Source organism: Penicillium bovifimosum (assembly GCF_028826915.1).
Source record: "Penicillium bovifimosum strain IBT 22155 chromosome Unknown utg000006l_segment0_segment0, whole genome shotgun sequence".
Lineage (NCBI taxonomy): Eukaryota > Fungi > Ascomycota > Eurotiomycetes > Eurotiales > Aspergillaceae > Penicillium > Penicillium bovifimosum.
Window position 1 is genome coordinate 610,233 of NW_026622715.1, and position 27,710 is coordinate 637,942.

Consider the following 27,710-nt stretch of genomic DNA (forward strand, 5'->3'; position numbering starts at 1 on the left):
GTAGTGAATTCGAGGGCCGAGTTGAGTTGTAGAAGTGATCAAGGACTATGCGAAGAGGGGTCGGGTGAGAAGTTTCCCCCCGCGTCATCGCTGTCTAATGCTCTGAGCTGCAGCCTATCATTTTGTTAGATGTCCTCAGTGGGACCCGACAGCCCTGTAGCTGCGTCTATACATGTACCTAGACCTCGTATTCCGTTACGGCCTTGGACATAGTCAAGAAATACAGGGAAAGCTAAGCCAGAGAAAGTCACGGTACTCGTACATATCGATTGAGAATATTGAGCCACGTCCCAAAGAGGACAGCCGGACAAATCAAAAGAAATTACAAAACCCAGTGCTGCAGCTCAGGCAGACACGAAACCCCCGACCCAACCGATGGTATCTCCCATTAAAAGAACCAAACCACACCAAACGCCATCCGGTGTCCATCAGACAAGATCGAGAAGCCGGCGCAGAAAAAATAAAAAGGAAAAGGCGAGACAATTGGTCCCAAACGCCTGTGCGCGCCTTGCTGTATAGATCAAACAGATCCATACAAGAAAAGAAATTTCAAATCATAAACCGTTAGATGCACAGGAGATCAACATACAAGGCCACATTGCTAACTTGCGAATGGACGTATCACGAAGAGATAGCCGCTTTACTGCTTGGTTGCGGCTGGGGCGCATCTTCCTCAGGGAGATCCTTAGCAACTGCCGCAGGGACATCCACATCCATCTCGTCCTTATTACCTTCGACTTCAACTTTTGGACGATGAGACTCGTGATTCTCATCAAATACGGGCACAATCGCAAGAAAATGTTCGGCGCGAAGAGAAGCCGGACCAGAAGCCGGAGGACGAACCGGAGCGTGGGTCCTTTCCGGAGTTGGGGTTGTCGCCATGGTACCACGTCGAATCATGTAATCACCAAGACTGAGTTTCTTCTTGGCAGGGGTGGCAGCTAGCGCAGGTGCAGAAGCTGGCACGAGAGAAAGTGGAGAAGCCGTATGAGAAAGCGGCGACGCTAAACTCCCTGTCGACACGGAGCCAGGACTAGCCGCCGATGGCATATTGGGGGGTGCCATGGAAACTTGCACATTGACTGAAATGGCAGCTCCAGGTATCCGATAGGTATGCGCAGCAATGGATGGCCAATAAGTAGATAGTGGCTTTCGTGGATCATTGTCAAGCCTGCGCCTAGGTCTGCCCCAATCGGCCGATGTAGGACTCGGAGTATCGATATTCTGTAAAGCCAGTTTTGGGGGACGATCAAGATGCAGCCCACGAATCACTACACGGCCCATACAAACTGGGGGTGGTGGATACTGGGACACGTGGAAAGACCACCGAGGTGGCATCGAAATTGGGCCATGATCAAGTGGCATGTGCATTAGTGCCGCATCTTCCGGGAGCAACTCAACCTCGGATCGGTCGCCCTCGGGGGATGGATAAAAGAGGGACCACCACGGGATGACTCCACGTGGGATGACACTGCGGTCACCAGCCCGCCACGCCCTTCGTTGCTCCCAATCCAACTCATTGTGATTTCCCCCGCGAAAGCGTGCTAGTTTCAGTTTAGTCGGATGTACCGGGCAGATGTCGTATCCTCGCCTTTTGCGTTCAACGCGCTGGAATGATCTCTTGATATCATCCTCCCAGAGTTGAGTCTGGGCGTCAACATAAGTGCCATGACGCTGGGCTGATTGCTCAGCAGTCTGGAGGGGTAGAGACGGGCAAGGCTTGTGGTAAGGTCTGAAGTCGTCGCTAGTTTGAGTTGAACTTGAAAGCATCGCAGGGCGGTGATATCCGCTAGGGCGCCTTCTTCGTCTGGAGTTGACAGGTCCATGGGCGAGTTGCTCAAACTGCTTCTCGGCCTCCGCGATCTTGCGCTTTTCGCGACTGGAGAGCTCTGGCAGTTTTTGTTCCTGTGAAGTCATGGGGCTAATATCACGACTGCCTGTGTGTCTATCACGCGTGGAGCCGGAAGTTGATCGTATGTCGGCGGCAGGGTCATTGTCGTCAGGATGTTTGGTGGTCTCGCTAGTGGCGCGACTCGGACCGCCCCGTGCCTTACCCTTCTTGGGCTTATTCTTCGCCTTCGACTTAGTCACTTTGCCGGGAGGTTGGGGTTTTTCCCGGCGATCGAGCCTTTCCATCACGCATTTATCGGGGTGCCCGCGCTGGGCGTGACCGCATGCACAACCGCCAAAAAGCGCCAATGTATTGCTAATACAAACAGCGGCGTCATTGGGATCCACCACTTTGTCCTTGTTCTGTTCCGTCGGTGATGCATTCTCGGAAAAGAGATAGTCGTCGAAATACCACATAGTGGTGATTTCTGTGTTTGCAGGAATCTCTCTTTTCGCGACAAAGCAGAAATGCAACTGCCTGCCGCTCGTAATGTAAATTTTCAACACAACATTGGGATCACATGAGCGCCTGATGTAGCGAAGCTCATTTCCCTCTTGGCGACTATCAATGTACAAGTCTAGCTGCCGGTTGAAGAAGACAAAAGGCAGGGCGTGATGCAACTCTTCCCACCGGTTGCTGTCGAGCTTTTTGTAGTCCTTCACATGGCCTACCGTGCCGAAAATTTCACCGACGGTTTCGTTCGGACGAATTGTATCTTGTGTGGTCAGAATCTTGTGGATCGGATGCTTGTCACCAATCTGGATGCTTGAATCAGTGATGGTTTTCGTCTTCAACGAGGGCCAGCGAGACTGATCCAAAGCAGCTTCGGACCGTTGGGCGAAGTCTTCGACACTAAGTCCATCAGTGACACGCGCCAATATCAATGGATCATTCAACCAAGCAACGATTTCATTCACAAATTCTACACCGTCGTTGAGGATACTGTTCGATTCGATGAACTGATCGTCGCGATCGTAAAGGGAGAGGAATTCGTTCGAGTAAAGAGGGATGGACGGAGTGGAGGTATTGGTTGGGCTCATTGCGACGGAAGTGGAAGACCGTCGATTGCGCGATTCAGTTGAAGGACCGGAGGGACCCGAGACAACACTGGTTGAGGTCGATGGACGGCGAGATGTCCTTTGTTTCTTGACGGGAAGAGATCCACGTGATCCCGAGTCATGTCCAACGCCGGTGTCAGTCGCATCGGTGCCCTTGGATTTCCTCTTGCGAGATTTGGTGGCGGACCGCTTTGATTTTCGCTCACTATCCTCACTCTTCTCTCGGATCCGTCGCTGTCGCTGTTGCTCGTGGGCGCGGCGATTATCGAGGGGCCGTGGCTCGCAGTCGACACAGTTATGCACTTCCGGTACTTTCTTGTCGGGGTAGTAGCAGGAGATGTGTTGCCATGAGTCACACGCTTCGCAGAAGACCGTGCTACCATCATCTTCTTCGAACGAGCAGATGCATTTCATGGTGTAGGGTTCTTCCTCGGGTGCGCCGGAGTCAGAGGCGGCGCCATCGCCGGCAGCGGGCGAGCCGCGATGGGCGTGGACCTGATAGGAATCCGTTGTGGCGTGCGTGATGGCGAGGGAGGAGGTATCTGTCATGGCCGACAGATAACCCCCTCTCAGGCGAAGACAAAATGAAGTTTCTTGACAGAGGCGTAGCCAGCCCGTCTGTGTTCAAGTCGCATAAGAAGTCGGCTTGTGATTGTGTAGATTCCCAATCTCGTCTCGTTGAACGGCGGACGCGTTGGAAAGTTGTAGCCTCGTAGGTAGTGCGATCAGAAGAAGGAAGCGAAAGGGGGAGCGTCGGAGTTTCGAGTCAGGTAAAGGAAAAGGATGGCGCAAAATGTATAAAAAAAGATATATAAAGGTATGAAGAAAAGAAGTAGGGCGCGAAGGAGGTGAAAGTAAAGTAAAGGGGAGGGAAAAAGAAGAAGCGAGTTGAGGGACTGGAGGCAGAGGAAGGAGGAGGCTACGAGGGCCTTAGGCAGAGAATGGGCTGTCCGGGTAGCCAGAGAGACCAAGTGCGTGGGGGGAGAGGAGGGGGTGAAAGAGTATTCGTGTGGTTTGAATCCTCGAAGCAGGAAGCCAGAGGGCTTCGACAGAAGGGATAGGAGCGTCCCAGAAACAACCATACTTTATCCTCCAGGGCGTCCTCCCTTTTCTTTACCTCCCACCTCGATTTCATTGTGAACGGAAGATTCCCGTTAGGTATTTCGGGTTTTAAATTACCGTGGTATGGTAATCCGGAAATCTGGCGAAACCGACTGTTCTCAGTAAGCATCGGATGTACTAGCCCCACTTGGGACTAGCTTATTTCAATGCGGGAGTGGGGGGAAGTCACGGGAATGTCAAAGCCTAGGGCATCCATAGGCAGTCAACGAGGGTTAGCATCTAGATGGATGAGTAGGAGACAAATGTCCACAGTATAGAGAAGAAACTCCCAATCCAAGGCGCATAGAAAAGTAGTGAAGAATCATAACCACCCAAGGTCGGCTATATTAAGTGCCAGCCATATAGCCCAAGAAAACCGCAATATCGCCGTTTGCAGAATAGCAAGAAGAGCGCGATCAGTCAAGTTTCCATAGTTCTTGAGATTCGCGTAGATCTTGAACAGGCTGGAAGGATTCGTGATCCGGTGGTCCTTCGAACCTTGTGACGGAGAGGAGGGACAAAGAAATTCCCACAGAACCAGCTCGGTAAAACCCCAGGGAATGCAAGGGAGAACGAGAGTTCATATGGGGAACCTACGAAAATGTTGGAGCTTCACATGAGAAGGTCTTCGAGGATGAAGCGAATGGTGAAGTATGCAAGAAGTATAGAATCGTAAGGAAGTATGAGGAAGCATGGAAGTAACATGGGGGGAGACCGGGTAAGGGAAATCGTTGGAGATCCCCCGAAGATGGAGAACGTGATGTGGGTTCAGGGAGGGGCACGGTCATCTGGTACAACAGACAAGGGTTTCACTTAAACCTCTGGTACATATTGGATTTGTATATGAAGATCTGAGTCATTTTTGAAAGAGAAGAAAATGTGGAAGTGCGATTTCGGGTTCCGCGTGGTAGGAAAAAGGGGGGGAAAGAGCGATATGATTTGTACGTAGTTTGGCGCCATTTGCCCCTACAAAGGGGGAAAGAATAGTACAGTACACAGTACAACAGAACTGTCTTTATTGAAAGATACTGTAAGATCTCACATGTTGACCCAAACTACAGCTATTCAGGTCTGTACTGACATCCTAGATAACTATTTCCCTCCGACTACATGGCGATCGAAAGTACAGTGGTATACCTTATACAGTAAACAAATATGAATTCACCTAATGATGACTGACAGTCTAGGAAATCCGAGTCGCAAACATGACCGTTCCATCCTTATACCCACGTTTCAGCGCTTGTGCTCTTGGATCAATCTTCATCGCCCAGTATACCAATATACCGTAACACTCAAACGTCTGTGAACATTGTCTGACTGGGTTGCAGCTCGATATCCTCAGGACTCTCTGGAATTGTATCGAGGTTCTTCCTATGCGGGTCCGTCTTCTGTGCCCGAAGTTCTCTTGGCCCATCGCTGTCCCAATGTTCCTGTCCATTCATATCGGTCGGTCTTTCAATTTCGACAACGGGCTGGAAATATTGCAGTCTGTGACCCAAATAAAGGAGACCGAATACGACAACATTGAGGTAGGAGACCGCCAACCGTGCTCCTTGAGATCCGATCAGATTACCCTTCGGACCTGCCCACAACCCACCAACAAGCAGCGAAAGGGTATTGAAAAACACTCCGAAATATGTGCCATATGGCTGCAGGGAGAATCCATAACGCTTGGTGATTCCGTTCGCTTTGAGCTGTTGATTGAATTGATGATAGACGGCGCATGACACAAGCGAAGAAACGGAACCAGCGCTCGTGATGAGCCGGAGGAGATAGGTGTTTGTGACTGGACTGGTGATTCTCACTGAAGCGAAGGCAACGGCGGAGACCAGAGCGGATGATATGACAGCCACATATGGCACATCCCAGCGGTTGCGGGTGGAAAAAAAGGAGGGAGCATGCCCGAGTTCCGACATTGCACACAGTGAGCGCGAGGAGAGGTACAAAAAGCTGCGCCCAGAGGCCACCGAAGAAAGCAGGATCCCAATTGTTGCAATCATAGGTACCACCTGAATCTGTGCATCCTTGAGTCCGATCACGTAAGGAGAAAACCCGGAGCCCGTCCCGTTGTTTGTCAGACGCGTGTCATTGGAAGGTGCCATGGCGGACATCGCCAAGGAGCTCATGATATACGGAAATGCCGTTGTGAAAACGTCGGCTGTCACTCTACCAGGGATGGCAGCACTTAGAGATGCTGGCGCGTCAAGTGATACAGGCATCTCTGCGCGATGCACAATCAATTCGGGAGCAAACGTGAATGCGATAGAGCCATCGAGAAGGCATTGGATGAAGGCTAGGAATCGTCCAAATGCACCATGAACTATGTACTCATTCATGGCGCCTGGATGTTTCCAGTACTTGAAACCCCACGGGGTCTGCTCATTCACGCCTCCAAGGCCAAGAGCGAGAGAGATCACGAACAGGCTTGCCATTGTACCAATCTTTATTGAAGTGAAGAGACCCTCGGAGCGTTTGAAAGTCTTCTCCGGAAGGAAGTTGGTTCCGACAACGATGGCAGTTATGAGGCACATTCTGATCGCGACCTTGGCATCCGATTTCCACAGGCCAAGGTTGACCATTGCGGATGTGATCTCGTATGGGACGAACAGAGACAGGGTGTACCACCGGAAGTATGACGCAGCGAATCCGACGCTGTTTGACAAGTACAGGTAGCCATTGGTGATCAGTGTTCCATGTCGCGAGGGCATGTGGGTGGATACTTCGGCGAGGCTCGTGGTCATAGCGAATGTCAGGAAGGATAAGACTATATACGACAGGAACAGCGAGGCAGGCCCACCAACCGCGAGAGCTTGGCCGGCGCCGATGAGCAAGCCGGTACCAATTGTCGGGCCGACAGCCATGGTGGGCGACTAATATAACGATGAGTATGAATAATGAAAGTATAGGTTAATGAAAGTATAGGTAGAGGATGATGGTGGAAGGTTGAGTGTTGATGCTCGAGGGCAAAGTGTACCTACAACCGCAACGGGCCATCTACGGCATCCTTCAGGATCGCTCTTTCCTTGGGTGATTTTAAGACAGTGCGAGTCAAAAGCATCAACATCCACGGTCCGAATTCGACTAGATTATGCGAATAGTACCCTCAGTTGAACACAGGAGCATACGGAGATCATATGTAAAGGGTATCATCGTTTGAAAAGGGAGACAAATGGGTCAATGGGCCGGGCAAGAGGTGGAGGAACTTGGGGGATTTACCCAGGCTGCTAGGCAGGCATTCCCATCTTAGTCTTGGCAACCCAGCGCCATCATCAACTGAGTGCCTAGGTATTGGCGAAAAGATCACTGAGAAGCCAGGTCGGTTTCGGCAAATTCGAGCCAGTCTCCAGACAAAGACCTTTTCCAAAATCGAACTGTGCCATCGTCTCCAGATGAGATCAATGAGTCACCTAGAAGTGAATCAGTACAAAGACCTAGACAGCTTGGACCAGCATAGCAAAGTGGAAACTCACCAGAGAACGAAAACTGAACCTGCCATACATCGAGGTGTTTCGTGTCGATACAAGCGACCTGTTTGAACGAGTGCCGGAACAGCGAATCTCCGTTAGCTTGGCGATCGGCCACCGACGCAGGGGCACGACTGGCTAGAGCAGAGCCTATCCCGGATTGCGATGTCGCGCGTAGGGTTGGTGACTGTGTCTGCCTCTGCGACTGCATGCGGCGGTCGGCTTTCCGGCTGTTGGTGCTCTGGGATGCTTGACCAGCAGGCACTGTGTATACTTCAAAGATGCGAACCAAACCATCCTTACCGCCACTCGCGATAAGGTCGTAGCCACGCACGGAGCCGTTGGCCCAGGATATGTCTCTCACAAGGCCGCTGTGGCCATTTAACTCAATTGCATGGTAGAATCGCCGGTTTGTGTCAGTGCGATAGATTTTCACAGTGTCCATGGCAGCCACAATGAGCGACAGACTCTTCGGGTCCGAGTCCGGCAAGATAGTATGCGTGATGTCGGTGGGATCATGATGGAACTGGACCTTAAAGCTGGTTTCCTCCCCGCGTTCGGGGGCGGTGCAAACTCGGAATTGATCAACGGCCTGCCAGTCTGCAAGGCTATCAGGGCTGACAGGTTCCATGATCATGAGGTAGCCATCGCGTGTGATCACAGCCAGCCAAGACTCGAGGTCGATGTTGCGAAAATCGAGCGATACAAACGGATGCCTATGGGGCGCGGTCATGCGAAAGATTGACCTGAAACGCCGTCCGGAGTTTGGTGACTGAGTTACATCTTCTTGCCAGATTTTTAACTTCATGTCCTCTCCGACACTGCCAATATGTTGGCCTGTAAAGGGGCCATTCCATGTAGCCTGTGACAACGATTTAGTAAATAAGTAGCCCTGGCGCGCTTAGAATCACGCCTTTGGCTTATTAGAAAACGTACATCGCGAATCTCAGCGTCGTGGGCGCGCCAGGTATCTATGAGTTGCCATTGGCCCTCCTTGAGATCCCAAACTTTCATGCGGTGATCGGACGAAGCTGTGACAATACGGTTGCCATAGAAGTTAAATCTGGTGACAGTAACCAGATCCCGATGGCCTGCATCGAAGTCGACAAACCCAGCCGTTATCTCGGGGCGCTCCACAGCCCCCATCGTGTCTGAACTTTAGAGTTGACGAATTAAACACCTGGACCAAAAGATGACAATTCATGCCTCTGCACGTAGAGGTATGAAACAGATGGTTGACGTCGCGTTGGACTCGCCTTACTTTCCTAGTTGCAGGCATCACGGGATACTTTCACCGCCAGATTTGGCGGTCAGATAGCCACGGCAGAACACGATAGCGCTTATCGCGTATCTTGAGGATAAAGACAGATTGCGCGTCTCGTGAGGATTGTTGCTCTTGCTGCATAGGACAACTTCTTGGATTTCTATCTTTGCTGCAGGGGGACCTGGTTCCTTCCTTATCATTTCTGTGCCTGCGATGCATACCTCAAGCACGCTCTCCCGTACTGAGACTTGGCGTCTACTATGTCTCGTTGGGGCCGGTTTAGCGATCCTTAACACCACATTCCAAGGCGATGGGGCCCCTCTGGTCGCTTCAATTGCGCTATGTGGCATAGTGTTTGCGGTGGCGTTTAGTTTGATTCGATGGCTTGGGCCTGTGTTCATGAAGGCAGGGCTAAAAGGCAAAGATATGGCAAAGCCTAGCCGGCCCGAGATGTATGTATAAGCCCTGGCTCTTGGCTTTTGCATATGCAATCTCATCATGAACTAATACCGGGGACTAGACCTGAAACCATGGGAGCGGTATGCGCCGTGGTGTATCTGATGTCGCTCATCATGTTTATCCCATTTGCCTTCTACAAGGATATCGTGGCAGCCACATCCGGTGGTGGAAACCGTGACGTTGTGATCGAGTCACAACATATTGAGAATGGCCGATTTCTCCACCGATTTCCGCATGGCAAGGTAAAAAATAAACCTTTGTGTTTACGGCTATCAGGGCTCAAACTAACAAATTGGTCGATAGCTGGCCTCTTATCTTTCTGGTCTTTTATCTTTGCAATCCGTCGCAATTCTCGGGATTGGTGATGATCTATTCGATATTCGCTGGAGACACAAAGTCTTAATACCTGCGTTCTCCGCAATCCCTATGCTCATTGTTTACTTTGTGGACTTCGGCGTTACCCACGTGGTCGTCCCGGTGCCACTTCAGCCCTTTTTGGGTGACATCGTTGACCTTGGATGGCTGTATTATATCTACATGGCAGCGGTGGCTATCTTTTGTCCTAACGCCATCAATATGTTGGCAGGCATCAACGGAATCGAGGTTGCTCAGTCACTGGTGATTGCGTTTCAATTGCTATTCAATGATGCATTGTACCTCGCACCTATCTCGCCATACCCACACCCTGCCACCGACTCACATTTGTTGTCGATCTACTTCCTACTTCCATTTATCGGCGTGTCGACAGCTCTTCTGTACCATAATTGGTATCCCTCAAAGGTGTTTGTGGGCGATACCTACTGCTATTTTGCAGGAATGGTGTTTGCCGTGGTTGGCATTCTGGGACATTTCAGCAAAACTCTGCTCCTACTGTTCATTCCACAGATCTTCAACTTCTTGTACTCGACCCCACAGCTCTTCAAACTCATTCCTTGCCCCCGCCACCGATTGCCAAAATTCAGCGCCTCTACTGGGTTGTTAGATGCCTCGGTCACAGAGTGGACGAGTCCCCCGCCGCCTTTGATTGATACCGCGCTACGACTGTTACACCTACTGAGACTAGTGCGCATTACTACGGATGAGAATGATCAGATAACAGAATCGAGTAATCTCACCATTCTGAACCTCTGGTTAGTTTGGATGGGTCCAATGCGAGAAAACCAACTGGCGTGGCACATGGTCGCAGTCCAGATTGTTTGTGGGATGATTGGTCTATTTGTTCGACACCGTCTTGCACTGCTTGTGTTCCACCACGACAATAGGGAATTTGGTTTCATTGCATAGCCTGGAAAGCGTCAAAGGTGTCAATCATCGAGATATCTCTAGGAGCAAGGTTATCAGAGTAGTATTGTCTATTCAATGTATATATTTTTCTGACAAGAACAACCTAGGAGTCCCACCCAGCGTCAACTTCCATGGAAGGAGCAACCGCTGACATTTCTGTTGCCAGACCCGGACTCGTAGATTTCCACCCCTCTTGTCCCCTGGATGGTAGACCTCAGAGCTCTGCTGCATTAGGGCCAGTCCAGACTACTGGGATAACTCAACGGGAATATCCTGACTAGGAATTTGTCTATGTACTTATACTCGTTCGTCCTGTTTCTCTGTTTCTGGTGCTAGTCATAGAGTTTCAAATACAATTTATCATATCTCTTCATACTTCATCGTACAGGGTGATCTCTGTCTCATGCTGAACAGTGAACACCTACAGATTAGCAAAAAAAAAAAAAAAAACGCGCTGGAGCCTTCAACTGTCTGGCTGCGCAACGCCTCCACTGCATCATCCACGCTGGATTCACCTGATCTCCGAGCAATCTCCGAACACTTCCGAGGACTCCACGCGCACATCGCGGGTCTCCCGTGCAATCTTCTTATCCCCGAAGCTCTCTCCAACTTCCTTGACAATGAGCCAGGCAGGAAGTACCGCGATGGCCCACAACCCAAAATTGAGGTATACGCTGCCCACTGCTGCCATGATCTTCACACTGCTCAAACCGTACTGAAGACATCGTTAGTATTTAGGCGGTTCAACACTAATATGAGAGGAAAACTCACACTGACGCATTGAGCGGCCGACTCAGTACCACGCAACAAACCTGCAATCCGGACGACCTCTTCGTGGTCGTCTGCAAGATTACCGACTAAGAAAAACCTGATCAATTAGCACCGTCGCAACTGAGATGTAGGTCGCCTTTCAACTTACAGATACATATAGTTCAGCTGGAAGCCAGCGACCCAGAAGAGAAAGAGGGTGAAGGCTCTTCCGAATCCCGGATCAGTCCAGTCATATATCGGGTGCGTCTTGTTAAACTCGGTTGTCACAACTGAACCCCAGATCCAGCACATGCCTTGCCACCCGACGACAAAGAAGAAGGCGTACCTACTTCTCAATTTCAGGGATATCCGCTTGCTGTCAAGGAAGGCTCCTAGGATGTTGCCGATGACCAAAGCGATCACACCAGAGAGCAATGAGCCAAGTGCTCTGGCCCGCACTGAGAACCACAATCCCTCGTACGAAAACATCACAGCTTCACTGTACACAGCTTGGCAAATGAACGGAACGATGAACAAAAACTTGCGATTGATCCAAAGCTTCGCCATGCTTTTCAACTCGAATCCAACATTTTTCGTCACTTGAAGTTGAACGCGGACTCTGTCCTTTCGTTGCACTTGAGACGGGTTGCTCAAAAGCAGGCCAGCAAAGGGGGCAAGAGCCTGCAGGGCAATGAAGATCAGGTACACAGTGTATGAGACTGAGCCCGAGGTCGACTGCTTAGCGTTGATGCCCAGACTGATGGCACCCCCGAGTATTTGCCCTCCAACACGGAAGCTGAGCCAGAACCCCAAGAAGCGACCTTGATTGTATGGCTCTGGATACGAAAGCGCAATAGCTGCTTCCGCCATCCAAAAGATGCCCGCTGAAATGCCGCAAAGAGCGGCGCCCAGAATCACCAGCCATTCCTCACTATACCGGTTGTTCAGGTACAGCCCAGCGGCGTATGGAGCAAACCCCATTGTTCCGACTATGAGGGTCCATTTTATCCCAATGAATCGCACAATGACACTACTAAAGAAGCAAGAGACCACCATAAGCCCGAAGGTCAACGCGTTCGCCGCATTGACAAGATATGGTTCCTCTTCTCCTCCTCCACCCAAGGAATTCATCGCGCCCCAGATCCCAGGGGCAAGGAAATTGCAAATGCCGAGGACGAGGGCATTGTAGAACGTCGAACGATACCACTTGACTGCCGGTTCATCGTCAGTTTCAGATGAGCTCAGAGGGTCAATGTTGCAATCTCACCTTTGTGCAGCCTACCAACCGAATAGGATGAACTTGGGCTGTCCATATCAGCTGGCACAACGTCTTTCTCGGTGCTCGTCATGATAAACCAGGGTCAATGTCGGGGTGATCAAACCAACTCGAAAGGATATTGGAAGTTGATATAGACGCGCTCGCGCAAGAGATTCGTACCCCCATGTCAATATCAACCGACACTGTTGCCCTAAGTAATATGTCCCACGCCATGCAACATCAGGAAGGTGCTGGCGGTTTTTGCATCCTTCAAGACCCCTCTTTAGCTGCTCAGAGCTCCCGACCCAACACTCCATTCATGTTGTCGTAATTAGGCTGGATTACGTGCTCGCACGGAGCACCCAGGACTCAGCAGGCGGGCTAGATCCTACCCAGGTACAGCTGGATTCCCCGAGTTGCATGGAAATCGGGTGGAACACTGGAATATCAGATCTGACGGGTATAATGCTTGCTGATGGAAACATCCGCTGGTGGTCCATTGCCAAGAGGGTATCTAGGAGTCTATCTAGTAACCTTAAGGTGGAATGCACCTATCCATTCCCGAACGCATGCCCGGGGAGACAAAGTGGAAATTTGCTGTTACATATAATATCCAAGGTGTAGGTTGCTCTATCAATTTCCAAGTGGATTTGGAATGCAGTTGGCTATCTCATACATGGCCTGCTCTTATGAACATTTTTTGAAGTATCTAAGTGTCCAGGGCCCCAGGTGAGGTTCGCAGCTTCCGAACTTCCACCATGGAACCTTTGCAGAAAATCTAAGCATAGGCCAATAGTCAGTCGATCTCATGTGTTCCAAGGTTATCTCTACGGCCATGATCACGTGCGTACCATAAAGAACCGACATGTGACAACATTTGTTTCACAAGTCAACTGCTGAGACCAACATGCGAATCACTGGCATCGACTATCAGTGATTGATAATCTCCTCATTTTCATATGCCTTCATTACCTTGATTTTCAACCGAATAATATTCGCGATTCAGATCCTCAGTGTTGGAATCCAGAAATTTTCAACCAGTTTTCGTCATCGCAGGCCAAGATCACATCAGTTCCCGAAATGGCTTCAACTTCTCCGAACCAACTTGCATTTATGTCACCGCGGCACGACATATTGCAATGGGAATTGTGAGTTTCTGCGAGTATCAGACTAGTCATTTGGATCTATTCAGCTTCTTTGATTCCTCAAAATCCTCAGGGTTCTGCATCTATGGCATTCAACATGGATATAACGTGAAGCCTAGATCTAGCATCACCTTCCCCAGGGCCAAGGCTTGAAGCACGCCATTCCTGCCCCGCCATGTGCAATATCAATAGGCCTCGGAATTATGGAAAGGCTGCTATTGCGCAAACGTGAGACGAAATTATCCCATTGATCTCTCTATTAAACTCGTCCTAGTGGATATACTCGCGGGTCCCATCTCTATGTACGTGCTTATGGGAGGGCCTGGGATCCATCCCCCGCGCCATAAAACTAGGCAAGCGGGCTTTGCTTTTATTTCTCTCGCCCGAGAGATTGTATAAAGGCAGATATAGGTAGAACATATTAGTAGAATTAGACGTCTTCCTGTCATCTATCAGTCATGCCATTACTATCTTCCAGCATCATGTCGTCCACCTCAACTTGCCTCCAGCTCGAACAAGTGCAGAAGAACCCGACTACTTTCCACCACAATTTGTTCTCCGAGTCCATTTCAGATTATTCCAACGAGTCAAGATCTGAATCTGAACCCGCGTCGCCGCGATCGGAAGAGTTAAAGCAAAGAGTGTTGCTTCTCAAGGGGGCTCGCGAACAATATGCACTAGTGGAAGACCACGCTGTTCCTTCTGTCTTGCATGAGGGAGAGATCCTTGTCAAGGTATGACAGGGTCCCGTGGATTAGATCATGCATGGCACAAGAAACTGACCATCCACACGCAGGTCCTTGCAATTGGCCTCAACCCTGTTGACTGGAAAGGACCGTAAGTGTTTCTATCAGGTCTCGTTCTCATCGCCAGCTCACTGATATACCGTCTAGGGCATTCAACTTTGGTATCCCCAGCCTGCCATGGATCAACGGACGAGATTTGGCTGGTCGTGTATTACAAGTTCCCAAGGGATCATCACGCCTCCGCGTAGGCGACATTGTGCTGGTGCCATCAACAGATTACCGTGACATCAGGAAAGCAGCGTTCCAAGAATACGCCATTGCGACCGACTTTAATGCTGCCCGAATTCCTCCTTCAACATCCATCCACGCTTCAGCTTCTGTCGGAGTCGCATTCGTCGCTGCGGTTCTCGCCCTGGGCGTGTCATTCGGACTCGACTTTTCCCTTATAAAACAAGTTCCCGGTCCTAACCTGCCCAATATTATCAATAAACTCGACCGAAATGACATACCCGCCGATATACACCAAGAATGCTTTGCATCATTAATGGACTCAGAAAGGCCGCAACGTGGAGATTGGGTTGCTTTCTGGGGAGGTAAGACAGGCATTGGTTTCCATATAAACGAACAACTCACTGACCTTTGACTAATAGCCTCAACTACTACTGGCCTGGTTGCTCTTCAACTAGCCAAGCTCGCCGGGTTACGCGTGATATGCATAGCCGATGCCGCGCGACATGGTGCCAAGCTCGTACAGTCCGGCGCAGACCTGCTTGTCGATCGTCATGACCCCGATCGTGCAGTCGAGATTATCCGTGGCGTTACTGGCGGCAAGCTGCGATATGCAATCGATATAGTCGGAAGAGAAACAGCAACACAACTTGAAAAGACCCTAAACCCCGATGGTCATGCCCACCTTCTCGGATTGTCCGGTTTGCCCAAAGAGCAAGCCCCGGGCATTCACTACCACACCGTTCCCATTAAGCTTTTCCATACCGCTCCCGCAGTAGGCGAAGCTATGGTTTGCTGGTTGGAGGATCTTATGCAATCGGCAAATTTCACATTGCCTGAGATCGTTCACGCGGAGGGAGGCCTGGAAGGTATCAATGCGGCTCTTGAGACGTTACGGAGTGGTTCAGTCTCTGGAAAGCGGATTGTGGTCGATCTGGGCTCTTCGCTCGTATAGGCACTGAGCGGATCTCTAGGTTTCCACCCGACTTCTTCCCTCTCTTCATGACACTTTGCTTTAGAAGATACCGGCGGGCATTGGCGTTCTGGGGTATGACTACCTATATATCAATGTGGGTAAATTGATTTTTAGACCATGATACAATTTAAGAACTTGATGTCCCTTCTCTTCAAACCTTCCGCATGACTATTCTCAGCGTAGCAACCAGATTACCTGGGTTGTCACCCTGTCTGTAGGACGGTCAGCTTTATTGAGACATATTGTTGGCGAGCAACTGACCATATCACAGATTCAGTGAAGATACAAAATAGCAACTTCAGGTTTGAGGAATACTACCGTAACCAGCTACCCCTGATGATCCACGTTATGTCATAACTGTATGCATAGAATGTGCACTTAGGGCTTCAGGTCGAGCATGACACCCCTGTTCATCCATGGCGCCTAGCGTTGAGTCAAAAGGTGGCGGGCCGATCGGAGCCGGAGTCTACAGCCAATCAACGTGTTTTAATTACATGGGATCGGTGTACATGCGTCATGCATAGTTCGCTGGTATATTGGGGCATTCCTACAAACTGCTTCGATCTAGAACAGAAACTTCAACCGGTTAGCTCGGACTCACAATATTCTGGTACGACGCCAACCGTACCGCATCCTCCGATACATCTCTCTGATGAACACGCCGACATTATTGGGAGCAATATATTAAGGGTTCAGTATCAGTTTTTTGAGCCTCCGCCAAGAAGCGCGAGTAGCCGGGTAGCCGGGCCCCCTCATTTGGTACCACCCGAGCACCGACATCGGACCACTGGTAAGTTGCCACCTCGACCAATGAAATTATTACAATTCGTCGCTGACCGGCCGAGATCGGCGTTGCCCCTCGACAAGCTTTCGAGCGACATCGCGGATACTTCAAAGCAGAAAAATATAACAAGCCATTGCTAATTCTCAATCCTTGACTCAATCTTCATATCGCATCCTCACTATTCCTCCACCATGCCTTCCGCAGAGTCAGGACCCAGAACCCTATATGACAAGGTCTTCAGCGACCACGTCGTTAACGAGCAAGAAGATGGCACCTGCTTGATCTATATCGACCGCCACCTTGTGCACGAGGTCACATCGCCCCAGGCCTTCGAGGGCCTCAAGAACGCCAGCCGTAAGGTCCGCCGGCCGGACTGCACTTTGGTTACAGTTGATCACGTACGTTTCGTCCCATGCCCGCGAGCTAGTTCTTAACTAATAACAAGGGTTTTGGTTCGAACAGAATATTCCCACCACTTCACGGAAAAACTTCAAGAATGCCGCCGATTTCATCAAAGAGAATGACTCTCGTCTCCAATGTACAACTCTGGAGGAGAACGTGAAGGATTTCGGCCTCACCTACTTCGGCATGGGCGACAAGCGCCAGGGTATTGTTCACATCATTGGCCCCGAGCAGGGTTTCACTCTGCCCGGCACAACTGTTGTCTGCGGTGACAGCCACACCTCCACACACGGTGCCTTTGGTGCCCTCGCATTCGGTATCGGAACCAGTGAAGTCGAACACGTCCTCGCGACCCAGACCCTGATCACCCGCCGCAGCAAGAACATGCGCATCCAGGTCGATGGTGAGCTCCCCGCTGGCGTCACCAGTAAGGATGTCGTCCTCCACATCATCGGTGTCATTGGCACTGCCGGCGGCAACGGTGCTGTTATCGAGTTCTGCGGATCCGTCATCCGTGGACTGAGCATGGAGGCTCGTATGTCCATGTGCAACATGTCCATTGAGGGCGGTGCGCGTGCCGGTATGGTTGCACCTGACGAGGTAACCTTCGAGTACCTCAAGGGTCGTCCCCTAGCCCCTAAGTACGGCAGCGCCGAGTGGAACAAGGCCGTCAGCTACTGGTCCAGCCTGAAGACAGACGAGGGAGCCAAGTTCGATAGCGAGGTCTTCATTGATGGCAAGGATATCATTCCCACCATCTCCTGGGGTACCTCTCCCCAGGACGTTGTCCCCATCTCTGGTGTCGTCCCTGGCCCGGATGACTTTGAGGATGAGAACCGCAAGGCCTCTTGCAAGCGGGCCCTCGAGTACATGGGTCTCGTCCCTGGAACACCCATGAAGGATGTCGTGGTTGACAAGGTCTTCATTGGATCTTGCACAAACGCTCGTATCGAGGATCTGCGTGCGGCAGCCAAGGTGGTTAAGGGCCGTAAGGTTGCCGCCAACATCAAGCGGGCCATGATCGTCCCTGGATCCGGTCTTGTCAAGGAGCAGGCTGAATCCGAGGGTCTCGACAAGGTCTTCACTGATGCCGGTTTCGAATGGCGCGAGGCGGGATGTTCCATGTGCCTCGGTATGAACCCTGATATCTTGAGCCCCAAGGAGCGCTGTGCTAGTACCTCGAACCGTAACTTCGAGGGTCGCCAGGGTGCCCAAGGCCGTACCCATCTTATGTCACCCGCCATGGCTGCCACCGCTGCCATTGTTGGAAAACTTGCGGATGTCCGTGAGCACGTTGTTGCCAGCCCTGTTGTTAGAAAGGCCTCGCCTAAGATCGACGTCCAGCAGCCCGTGGCTGATTCCCCCCAGACTGAGGATGACTTCGACCGTGTTCTCGACCAGCCCGCCGACAACGAGCCCCACACCAACTCCACGGCTCCTGCTAGCGGCGCCGGCAAGAGCACCGGTCTCCCCCCTTCACCACCCTGAAGGGTATTGCGGCCCCTCTCGAGCGCGCCAACGTTGACACCGATGCCATCATTCCCAAGCAGTTCCTCAAGACCATCAAGCGCACAGGTCTTGGCACCGCGCTGTTCTACGAGCTCCGCTACACCGATGACAAGGAAAACCCCGACTTCGTCCTGAACCAGGGTGTCTACCGCAACTCCAAGATCTTGGTTGTTACCGGTCCCAACTTTGGATGCGGTAGCTCCCGCGAGCACGCCCCTTGGGCTCTGCTGGACTTTGGTATCAAGTGCATCATTGCCCCCTCTTTCGCCGACATCTTCTTCAACAACACCTTCAAGAACGGCATGCTCCCCGTCGTCGTCTCTGACGAGGTTGCTCTGCAAAAGATCGCCGATGAGGCCCGCGCTGGCCGTGAGGTCGAGGTCGACCTGATCAACCAGGAAATCAAGGATGCACAGGGTAACAAGATCGTTGCCTTTGAGGTCGAAGAGTTCCGCAAGCACTGCCTTGTCAACGGCCTCGATGATATCGGTCTCACCCTCCAGATGGAGTCGAAAATTCGCACTTTCGAAGCCAAGCGTACCCTTGACACCCCTTGGTTGGACGGCAGTGGCTATCTCCGCCGTGATCGCCGTGGTGCGACCATGGTTGAGGCCGCTCCTGTTCCCAAGACCAACCGCGGTGAAGTGACCAACGAGCCTCTTGAGTGGTAAAAGTTGTTTCTGTGTTCTACCAAGTGCCTGCCAGGAGTCTGGCCATTGGCGCTCTTGCATCTTATTTCTATGCCGTGTTTGGATTTGACATCATATTCCCCTACTTGTTGCCGCTATCGTTTGTGTTTCGTTTTGCTCCTGGGCTGATTATGAGCTATTCTTTCAATATGAGAATTCAATGAGAATGAATCATGAGTGTGAATTTGCCGGTGACTGTATCAAACTTCTGTAGTATACCTCCACTCCAAATTATATCTCGCTAGAGGCAGACTTGTCTGAAGAATGAACTACAGCTAGTACGTGTTACTCTTCCCTTTTAAATTGACTAAATTAAGGTTAGTTATGTGGACGGACCACCTGGCTGCGCCAAGCCGGCAAGCGGGTCTACCCGATCACCCGATAGTACGGAAGGGGAACAGATGTAGTAATGGATAAGAATAATCTAGGTAAGTGAGGAAGAACGGGAGCATTGCTCCTGATTCTCCCGGTAATCTATCCCGAAGAGTTTGAATCATTAGTTATATTAGGTCATAGATACTTTGGGCTGCCATGTTTGATCACGGGCGCCGAACCACCTGAACGAACCTGGAACAACATGATATATGACGCACAAGAAAAGCAAGTGACCTCTTCAACACTCCAATAACACAGCTCTTGCTTCCCATTAATGCACGATGTATAAACATCTTCTCAGGGCTTCGACAGTTGCTCCCTGCGGAAGAAAAGGAGGAATCCACCACTGCAGAGTCAATGTCAGAGAGTGTATCACCAGAATATCATAGAAATAGAACCCACCAAATTGCGAGTTGCAGCAGAAGAGCCACCCAAAACCAGGCATTAGCTAGCGCACCCGCACCAGCCGTGATGTCCGGTGAGATGGGACCAGGACCAATATTATTCGGAGCAAAGGCCCTTGCGCAAATCGTCGCGAGAGAACCCAGGACTTGTGATGCGAGAAGAGTGAAGCAGATGTGCATGCGTGTCAGTGTTTGCAGGAGTATCATACCAAACCCGACGCCTTGTATTGCGTCCAAGACTCCGAGCCAGAGCCATAGACTACGGGATATCAAAGCTCCCGCGGTATAACTCCCAGCCCAGGGGAGAAACAGGCCAACACCAGATGTTCCCCACCAGATCTGGGCCCAACGCGGAGCTCCAAGACCACAGGCGATGACTGGGAGTATCCAACTATGGGATTTGGATAGCCTGGCTAGCAGAAACAGAAATACTATCCAGACAAAACCGAAGAATGCAACGCAGAGGAGGAGGATCTGCCATGGGCTGGCATGATTGGTGATCCAGAGGACTGTGTGTACGATTAGCGCATATTCAAGGCCTTGAAAAGAAAAGGAAGATTATGGAGACTCACAATTCCAGTTCCGGCCGTATGGCGCACTCAAGAAGAAGTTCTGGATAATGACGACCACCCAGTTCCAGAGTACAATCTTACGCCGGAAGACAGACTTATAGAATGATGGCACCTTCCCAGGAGCCTGACGGTAGTAGTTTGGTAGGCCGAAATAGACGATCAAGCCCACTCCCCACAGAAATAGGGCAATGGGTGTACATATCGCTCTGTGTGAGTGGTTAGCAAGCTTCCGATTTTAGTGTCAGAGGTCGTGATCTGGTACGCACGTCATTCGCCAAGTGTTGGTGATGCTACCCTGCACATTTGCAATACCGGCGTTTGTCGCTTTAGTCAAAGTTGAGCCCCAATACCAAAGAGCAATGACATATACTTGCTGTGTGCCCTGAATGAGACAGGCTCGGAATACCCATTGCTTGACGGGTGCGCCGCTCTCATCACCGAAGTTGAGGGCAAAGAAGATGGAACCGCTTGATGATGCAGCAGCATAAAGTCCACTGCCAACATTCTGAATCCACCCACGATTGTGTGAATTGGACTCAAAGTGAGCCATTCCAATTATCAAAAAGGCCGTTCCGTATAGGAACCATGGCACGGTCAGAACGTGCACTGATTTGCAATATCTGAAAAAGAACCACCAGAGGATAGACGTGATCAAATACACCGTCGCGATTCCGTATAATTTCGTCGCAGTCTGACCGACCTCACCCGTGAGAAGCGTGATCTGGTAAGAATTGGCCGCAATGATTTGGCCCAGTCCAAGAAAAAGTGAATACACGGGCCAGTCTCCGAGGCGCATCTGCATCCACTTTTTCAGCCCTGTTGGTGGTACATAGTCGTCGCCGAGAAGGAACTCATCCGGTGGAGGGTTCTTTCTGTCCAGCGGTGCGCCACTTTCGTGAGATGTCGTATCGTCATTGATGGACCCTGCCGGAGAACTCTCTGGCTTACCACGATGCATTGAACCAGCTGGGGACCCTTGGTTGCGGCCAAGGCGCGCGTCGCGGAATTTGTTGAACCATTTCTTTTCACTCTTCTCGAGGTATTGCTCGATGCAGAGCTGCGTTTCTGAGTTCGCCCCATTGAGCTCCTCGAGTCGCTTCTCGAATACTCTGTAGTACTCGCCGTTGCTATCAGTGAAGAATGGGTCAACCTTTTGTAGCTTGAAATCTTTCTTTTCCCCAACCACCGAATCAACCGACAATACCGATGGACTTGTTAGTCGGGCTCCTGGCTCCGTCCATGGACGGGAAGGCGGTATGAGGGTATCTTCGGTCCCGACAGTACTGGGTGCCGAGGAGCTGTAGGGTGTGTTGCTGCCTCGGGCCACTATAGAACCTTGAATTGCACGTTGGGCCGAGAGAGCTTCTTTGGTAAGTGCCACGCCCGGAGGTTGAGGAGTTTGCGCACGGCCTGTGTCTTCAGGCGACAGAGAATAGTTATCGTCTCCGTAGCAAGTTACCATCAACTCATCGTCACTGTTCTCTTCAGCCTCTGGGGAAGCTCTGCCGGCACTGTCATCGCTCTCAACAATGCTGCCCTTGGCAAGCTCGCGTCGGCCACGAGGCTCCGTGGTCCCAGATCCTGGTCGCATACCAAATGACAACTGATGGCTGAGCCCTGATCTGGGTCTTGCTTCGCCTCCAGGACTTGGATCCCGACTGTAAATTATAGAGCTTCGCTGCAGCGATCCCATGGTACCCGGGCGACTGGAGGGTTGCAATGAAGGTGTTGATGCCCCAGATCTTGTTGACGCGGCCTGCGGCGTCATAATTCCATAGATAGCGTTATACGCACCCGCGGCAGTGGATGGGTTCTGGGCCTTAGCTCGCTCCTTTTGGTGGATTCGGATGGATGTTGCTTGTAATATCTCAAGATCTTCAACCCACTGCGCGACTGGGAATCGTTGCTTGGCAGATCTTGCGCGCATCATAGCCCTCACTTCTGGTTTTGAGTTCAAGGCACTGTCAATGGCTGATTTGAACTGTTTCAGCAGATGCGAGGTCGTCGTCGACTCAACCGTATACCACCAGCCAGGCATCTGGCCAAGTCCACCAACTCTGGCGCCAATCCCCAAAGCGCCCTTGCGGCCGAATTCCACAGCGACAAGACCAAACGGCTCATCGCGTGAGGGGATAAGCGCAAAGTCCGCTCCTGAGAAGATGAAGGGTGGTAGCACGGTGAACTGGGGCTTTGAGCATACCCGACCAGGGTAAAGCTTCATCATCCGGTCCAACTTCAAAGCGGCAAACTTGCCGTATAAATCAATCAGAGGCCCGATACAGATGAGCTGCACATTTGGCCGGGCCTCTAGCACACCGGGCAGAACATCAGCGATTAGGTCTATTCCCTTTTGCATTGACCATCGTCCAACAAAAACCAATAAATCAGCGTCCGATCTTTGTTTTAGACCTGCCCATTCCTGGGCCTGACGTTTTAACTCAACCCTACGGGTTTCAAAGTCATCGTCGACGTTGATGTCGCTTTCCTTAGGCAAGGCCTTATCCCACTCGCCAGTGTCAGAGGGATCGGGATTCGGGAGATTGCCGACTTTCCTTAACCCCCAGAAGATTGGGTATCGGGCATATGAGCGCTTTCCGTACTTTTTGGATACGCCAACTGCACCGAAGCCTTGTTGATGGAGTCGTAGATAGCTCGCCCCTGCGTGTAATAGATTGAAGACTTCGCCGAATTGAACATATCGAGTAACAACATTGAATTCAAGGTTGAAAACGGAGCACACTTCGGTTTTCTCCTTTTGTGTTCTCATAGGCCATAGGCCTTGGAATTCGGCGTTGTGAAGAGACAAGCAAACTGGAATAGTCTCGGGTAGCAGGTATAATGGAGCCAGCGCGCCATGGTAGTCATTAATGTGATACAAATCAACGGGAAAGCGCTTCAGAACCTGGGCAATACACTGGTTCCAAGCAGAGTAATAGATGGCGCTGTCAAGGTCGTCCATACGAGCCGGGTAGGGCTCTGTGGCTGATTGTTGGCGGAAGACGGGAGCATCCAAAAGAACAAATGTGATGTTCCTTATTCGATGGTATTGGACCTTGATTTCGTAGGAATTCCCCAATATCATGACGAACATCGACTCGGCCGGTTTATCCGTGGGATAGTGGACTCCCCCGACACAGGGCACCACCCAAATAAGATCTTGATGCCCGAGCTGCTTTCCCATCAGCTGTGCCATCACACCCAAGCCCCCGATCTTGATCTTGATGGCCCAGTCGTCGATTTCATATTCCATAGTAGCAATGAGAACCTTTCTCCGATGAGCAGTTCGGTTTCCAAAAGCAGAGGTGCTTTGAAGGAATTTGGATTTGCTGGCAAGACGTAGAAATGGATTCGTGGACTGTCCATCCTCGACGTGGCCGAGCTTGAGATTGTTCACGAACCCCATCGAAAGGAGGGTCTTTTTCTCACTGACTCCAATTTGATTGAACTTGATCCGGTAGAATGACTTCATGAATACGTAGGCGCAAGTTATTGCTGTAATAACGGGTACCATCCAAAGAAGGACAAAGAGGGCCATCTGGACATATTTGGAGCCTGTGGGAACTAGCTTGAACCGTAGAGTCGAGTCATCCAACTGAATGCTCCAAGCGACGTGGGGATCAGGCGGGTGCTGGCTGATATTGATGGATGTCACACTCAGGGAAGATGGTGGTAGACGATCTAGGATAGAGTCCCCGTTAGAGTCTCCGTAGATATAGCTCTGATCTGGTTGATTATCAGGATTCATGCCCCAGACATTGAGTTGACCCAGAGCAGGCCACTCAGCCATGAAACGGAATTTCCAAAGACCATCGGTATCTTGTTTCACAACGTTTTCCATGCCGGCATCATATCCGTACTGGTTGAAAGGGCCATTGAAGAAGAGATGAGGGAAGCGACGTTGGATAGCAGGGTTCCAGCCGGGCCCGTCACCCTCTTGGACGTAGTCGCTGCTACCTGTGAGGCTACTCCAGTACTCGACCCGAATGTGCTTTCCGTCCCATAGTTGCTTTTTAGTTCCAGACCAAGGCAGTTCGTAGATGCTAACATTTCCTCCCTCGTATGGGAGCCACCCGGTAAAGGTACTGCCCCAATTGGTGGAGTATCGATATTTATCGGCCCCAGCTGCATGCTGTGTGATGAAAAGAGTATTGTTCTCTCCTTCGTGAAGCAAGGTGCTGGAGTAATTTGCTGCTGTAAACACAATGGGGTTGTCGTACTGCCCAATGCGGACCAAGAAATGGTCAACAGCATTGGTTTTTCTGCCATCAACACTGGTCGCGTTGTTGACCGTCAATTTGTGCACACCATTGTAGACTCCAGTTAAAGTAGCTCTCCAAGACCAGGCAGATGGAATTTGGCCGGCCCAAGAAGTACTTTCCGGCCTGATAGATTCACAAAAGACGCTATCAGGGTCCACAGAAGGCCATCCTCCAATTTCGGTGGACGACTCGACCGATATTGAGTCCGTAACAAGAGAACAATTCATCTCCGTCGAGAAAAAGAGACTGATATCCAGCGCCTCGCTTTCGTTAGGGGCAACAGCTGACAGTAATGGGACATCATGCCCAGGAAGGAACTTGGTTATCATTGGCCGGGGAGGCACAAACTTCTCTACTGGGACATAGGCTCTGAACTCGTAAGGCTGGAGAGCCATACTGTCAACACAACCATTGTACTGGTCAGAGCCATTGAGTCCTAGCTTGATCGGACCCTCTTGTAGCGTTAACTCATCGTGAGGGTAGAATAAGTTCCTGACCGTGGTGTTCGCGTCGAACGGAGAGATCAAGGCGGCGGTTTGGTCAGAGCAGTCAAATTTGTAGTCGACCGCCCTGTTCTCATTTTGGTATACGAGCCAAACTGTTTGGTTTCCTGCTTCACCTAGGTCCTGCATCTGATAATATGGGCTGCGCAAGACAGACCACATGCCGGTTTCCGTCGGCACGCCATTTGAACCGGGAAGATATATGTTGTGCGTATGATTTGAAAGCATCCGAACCCACCATCCGTCATTCAGAGCACCGAAGTCCTGTCGCATCTGGTACATGTGTTTGATGATGTTCCGTACCGGATGAGCGGGATCACGGTGATCATATGTGACTGTCTCATCGTGGCATCCCAGGCGTCCTGCCTTGATAGGCCACTGGAAATACTGAGTAGAATTCAACTGGAAGCATCCGTGGCTTTTCCAGGCCGTGGCAGGAGACATCGCTTGGCGACCATAAATGTAATTGGCGGCAGATGCATCCAAAATATAGAATGCTTGTTCCTCGCCCCACAGAAGCAGAGGAATACCGGGCATATGCAATGTCGTAATAAAGAGAGCAAGAAGTTGTCTCTCAATGCCATATTCAACACTCGGCCAGCGGAAAACGTCCTGGTTCGTTGCTCCATACATGTGACGAGGGTCAAATTTACCAGTGTTGGCATTGACCATGTCGTTGGTGAGAACCATTTGATACCAAGCTTCGGTCCAATTTACCGGGATATCGTAGCCAGCAGCCAGGTTACCGTCCATCCCCAAGAACCTGGTGAGAGAGCGGTAGACGGAGTAATGAAATGCGGCGGCGTCGGTGGCCTGTTGGTTTTGACCACGGATGAAGTACCCGGGATCACTATCGTTCGTCAATCTAAATGCCTCCTCGAGTGTCTCAGGCTGCATATCAGGCTGGCGTCCCCGCCCGTGGAAAATTGATCCCAGAGTGTTTCCACTAGTGATCTCCCCGGGAAGGAAGAAGTTATCTTTCCCCACGCGGCGAGCGCAGTCTCGATATGCCCCTGACATGTCTCCGAGGGCATCGACAGTAGCTTGTGTGGCCTTGTCGTAACGGAATCCATCAATGTCGAAAGATGCAATGATCATGCATGAATGACGGATAAGCCGCTCCCTGACACTAGGTACCCATTCACGTAACCGATCTTGCACGGAGGCAAACTTCGCGAGCTCTCGCTGCCAGTCAGGATAGACACCAAATGCCTCAATGTCACCATATTGATCAAAATCACTGTCGTAACACCCAACAAGCTCATCATTGACATACTGATCCACGGGGTAGCCTGTCTCATTCCAGAAGCGGGGGTACTCGCACGTTTTATTGTAGGCGTTGCCGTATCGGAAATCAACATAGTGACGGTCGGATTTCCATAAAGCCTTGTGCTCTTTGGTTGAAAATGGTGTGGTTGTGTTCAAGTACCCCTCAAAACCAATGAGGTCTCCCATGCTAGTGTGCTGTCAGAAATCACGTGGTGATAGGGAGAATAAGCTGATGACTTACGTCGAGACAGTATTGTCAAAGATGACATACATGCCGCGGTTGTGGATCTCCGTGATAGCTTCTCTCCATTTTTGAATCGTGCCAAAATGTTGATCCAGTAAAGTGGTATCGAGCGCCGAGTAGCCATCTGCTCCCCATGGCTGGTTCATCAACACCAATCCTGCAAGGTAAATTCCCTGGAAGTCCGAACGTTAATCATTTGTGGACATATGGGATACGGGTGAATATTGGTTGGCCAGCTTACCTTGATTCCCATTCCCTGTAGATAGTCCAAGGTGTCTACCAAGCCAGCCACATCACCTCCATGTCTCATTTGATTGGAGTTGATATCATGTTCAAAGAGGGTCCCATTGACATTGTCGTTTGTCGGGTCACCGTTCACAAACCGATCAAGGAAGAGGGTATATACAGGAAAGCGCCAGTTTTCCGGCGAAGGGAAGTAGGTGTGGTCTGGCCATTCTCCCCAGTAATCCAAAGGATCGGTTGCTGTTTGGTTTTCGTTTATGTTATATGCAGTGAAGGCCTCGTCGTAGGGCCAAGTAAATCCAGAAGCCACGAAAAGGGCGAGCACGCTAATCTTGTATCGCCAACTCATGCTTGACAAGCAACTAGGTAAGCCGCTTTAGAGACTCAGGATCGCAGCATGTGTCGAATATAGACGCCAAAAAGCCCAAAGAACGACCTTTGATGTGACTGGATTCTCCAAGGAACAATTTCTGTGTCGCACCATTCTATGTCAGTGAATATACTTCTTTTTCTCAGCCGATATGTGAGAGGGACTTCGATCAAGTACCGACTGATACCAAGGAAGGACCAAAGATCCTGTTGGCACCAAGTAATCCGAAGGGGGGATATATACTGACATGCCAGAAGAAATCAATTGTTTCTTCCTCGGGGAGGTCACAGGAAGAAACCCCGGTCTAGAAAGAGTAGAAAGAGTAGAACATACAGTACCAACGAGGATCTCTGCGCATATCCATACAAGCAGAATATCACCAATTACCTCTTATCATGCGGGCTCTCCTCTGTAAAAACGGGAAAAGGAAAGAGAAATCAAGAGCTGCGAAGCGGCTAATAGA

The 27,710-nt window shown here is 50.7% G+C and overlaps 8 protein-coding genes across 8 annotated transcripts; 3 read left to right on the forward strand and 5 right to left on the reverse strand.

The window, feature by feature from the left end:
- Window positions 1–621: 621 nt before the first annotated feature.
- N7515_007864 (putative PHD finger and SET domain protein) lies at window positions 622–3,498 on the reverse strand (the record flags this gene model as incomplete). The annotated part of the gene is made up of 1 exon (XM_056668608.1): window positions 622–3,498. The coding sequence occupies one exon, from the start codon at window positions 3,496–3,498 to the stop codon at window positions 622–624; it is 2,877 nt and encodes a 958-aa protein (XP_056518438.1).
- Window positions 3,499–5,342: 1,844 nt separating this feature from the next.
- N7515_007865 (putative proline permease) lies at window positions 5,343–6,911 on the reverse strand (the record flags this gene model as incomplete). Its single annotated transcript, XM_056668609.1, has 1 exon — window positions 5,343–6,911. One exon carries the CDS (start codon window positions 6,909–6,911, stop codon window positions 5,343–5,345), a length of 1,569 nt encoding a protein of 522 aa, XP_056518439.1.
- A 439-nt stretch (window positions 6,912–7,350) lies between these two features.
- N7515_007866 (putative nuclear pore protein (SEH1)) lies at window positions 7,351–8,660 on the reverse strand (the record flags this gene model as incomplete). The annotated part of the gene is made up of 3 exons (XM_056668610.1): window positions 7,351–7,457; window positions 7,521–8,376; window positions 8,451–8,660. 3 exons carry the CDS (start codon window positions 8,658–8,660, stop codon window positions 7,351–7,353), a joined length of 1,173 nt encoding a protein of 390 aa, XP_056518440.1.
- A 331-nt stretch (window positions 8,661–8,991) lies between these two features.
- Window positions 8,992–10,521, forward strand: N7515_007867 (UDP-N-acetylglucosamine--dolichyl-phosphate N-acetylglucosaminephosphotransferase; the record flags this gene model as incomplete). The annotated part of the gene is made up of 3 exons (XM_056668611.1): window positions 8,992–9,230; window positions 9,299–9,479; window positions 9,541–10,521. 3 exons carry the CDS (start codon window positions 8,992–8,994, stop codon window positions 10,519–10,521), a joined length of 1,401 nt encoding a protein of 466 aa, XP_056518441.1.
- Window positions 10,522–11,032: 511 nt separating this feature from the next.
- Window positions 11,033–12,620, reverse strand: N7515_007868 (DUF895 domain membrane protein; the record flags this gene model as incomplete). The annotated part of the gene is made up of 4 exons (XM_056668612.1): window positions 11,033–11,236; window positions 11,293–11,389; window positions 11,441–12,482; window positions 12,554–12,620. The coding sequence occupies 4 exons, from the start codon at window positions 12,618–12,620 to the stop codon at window positions 11,033–11,035; spliced, it is 1,410 nt and encodes a 469-aa protein (XP_056518442.1).
- Window positions 12,621–14,156: 1,536 nt separating this feature from the next.
- N7515_007869 (zinc-binding alcohol dehydrogenase family protein) lies at window positions 14,157–15,603 on the forward strand (the record flags this gene model as incomplete). The annotated part of the gene is made up of 4 exons (XM_056668613.1): window positions 14,157–14,408; window positions 14,471–14,511; window positions 14,568–15,013; window positions 15,071–15,603. The coding sequence occupies 4 exons, from the start codon at window positions 14,157–14,159 to the stop codon at window positions 15,601–15,603; spliced, it is 1,272 nt and encodes a 423-aa protein (XP_056518443.1).
- A 996-nt stretch (window positions 15,604–16,599) lies between these two features.
- luA (3-isopropylmalate dehydratase LEU1) lies at window positions 16,600–18,990 on the forward strand (the record flags this gene model as incomplete). Its single annotated transcript, XM_056668614.1, has 3 exons — window positions 16,600–16,806; window positions 16,871–18,199; window positions 18,256–18,990. The coding sequence occupies 3 exons, from the start codon at window positions 16,600–16,602 to the stop codon at window positions 18,988–18,990; spliced, it is 2,271 nt and encodes a 756-aa protein (XP_056518444.1).
- A 690-nt stretch (window positions 18,991–19,680) lies between these two features.
- Window positions 19,681–27,226, reverse strand: ags2 (alpha-1,3-glucan synthase Ags2; the record flags this gene model as incomplete). Its single annotated transcript, XM_056668615.1, has 6 exons — window positions 19,681–19,729; window positions 19,786–20,296; window positions 20,360–20,565; window positions 20,626–26,577; window positions 26,632–26,807; window positions 26,876–27,226. 6 exons carry the CDS (start codon window positions 27,224–27,226, stop codon window positions 19,681–19,683), a joined length of 7,245 nt encoding a protein of 2,414 aa, XP_056518445.1.
- Between the last annotated feature and the right edge of the window lie 484 nt (window positions 27,227–27,710).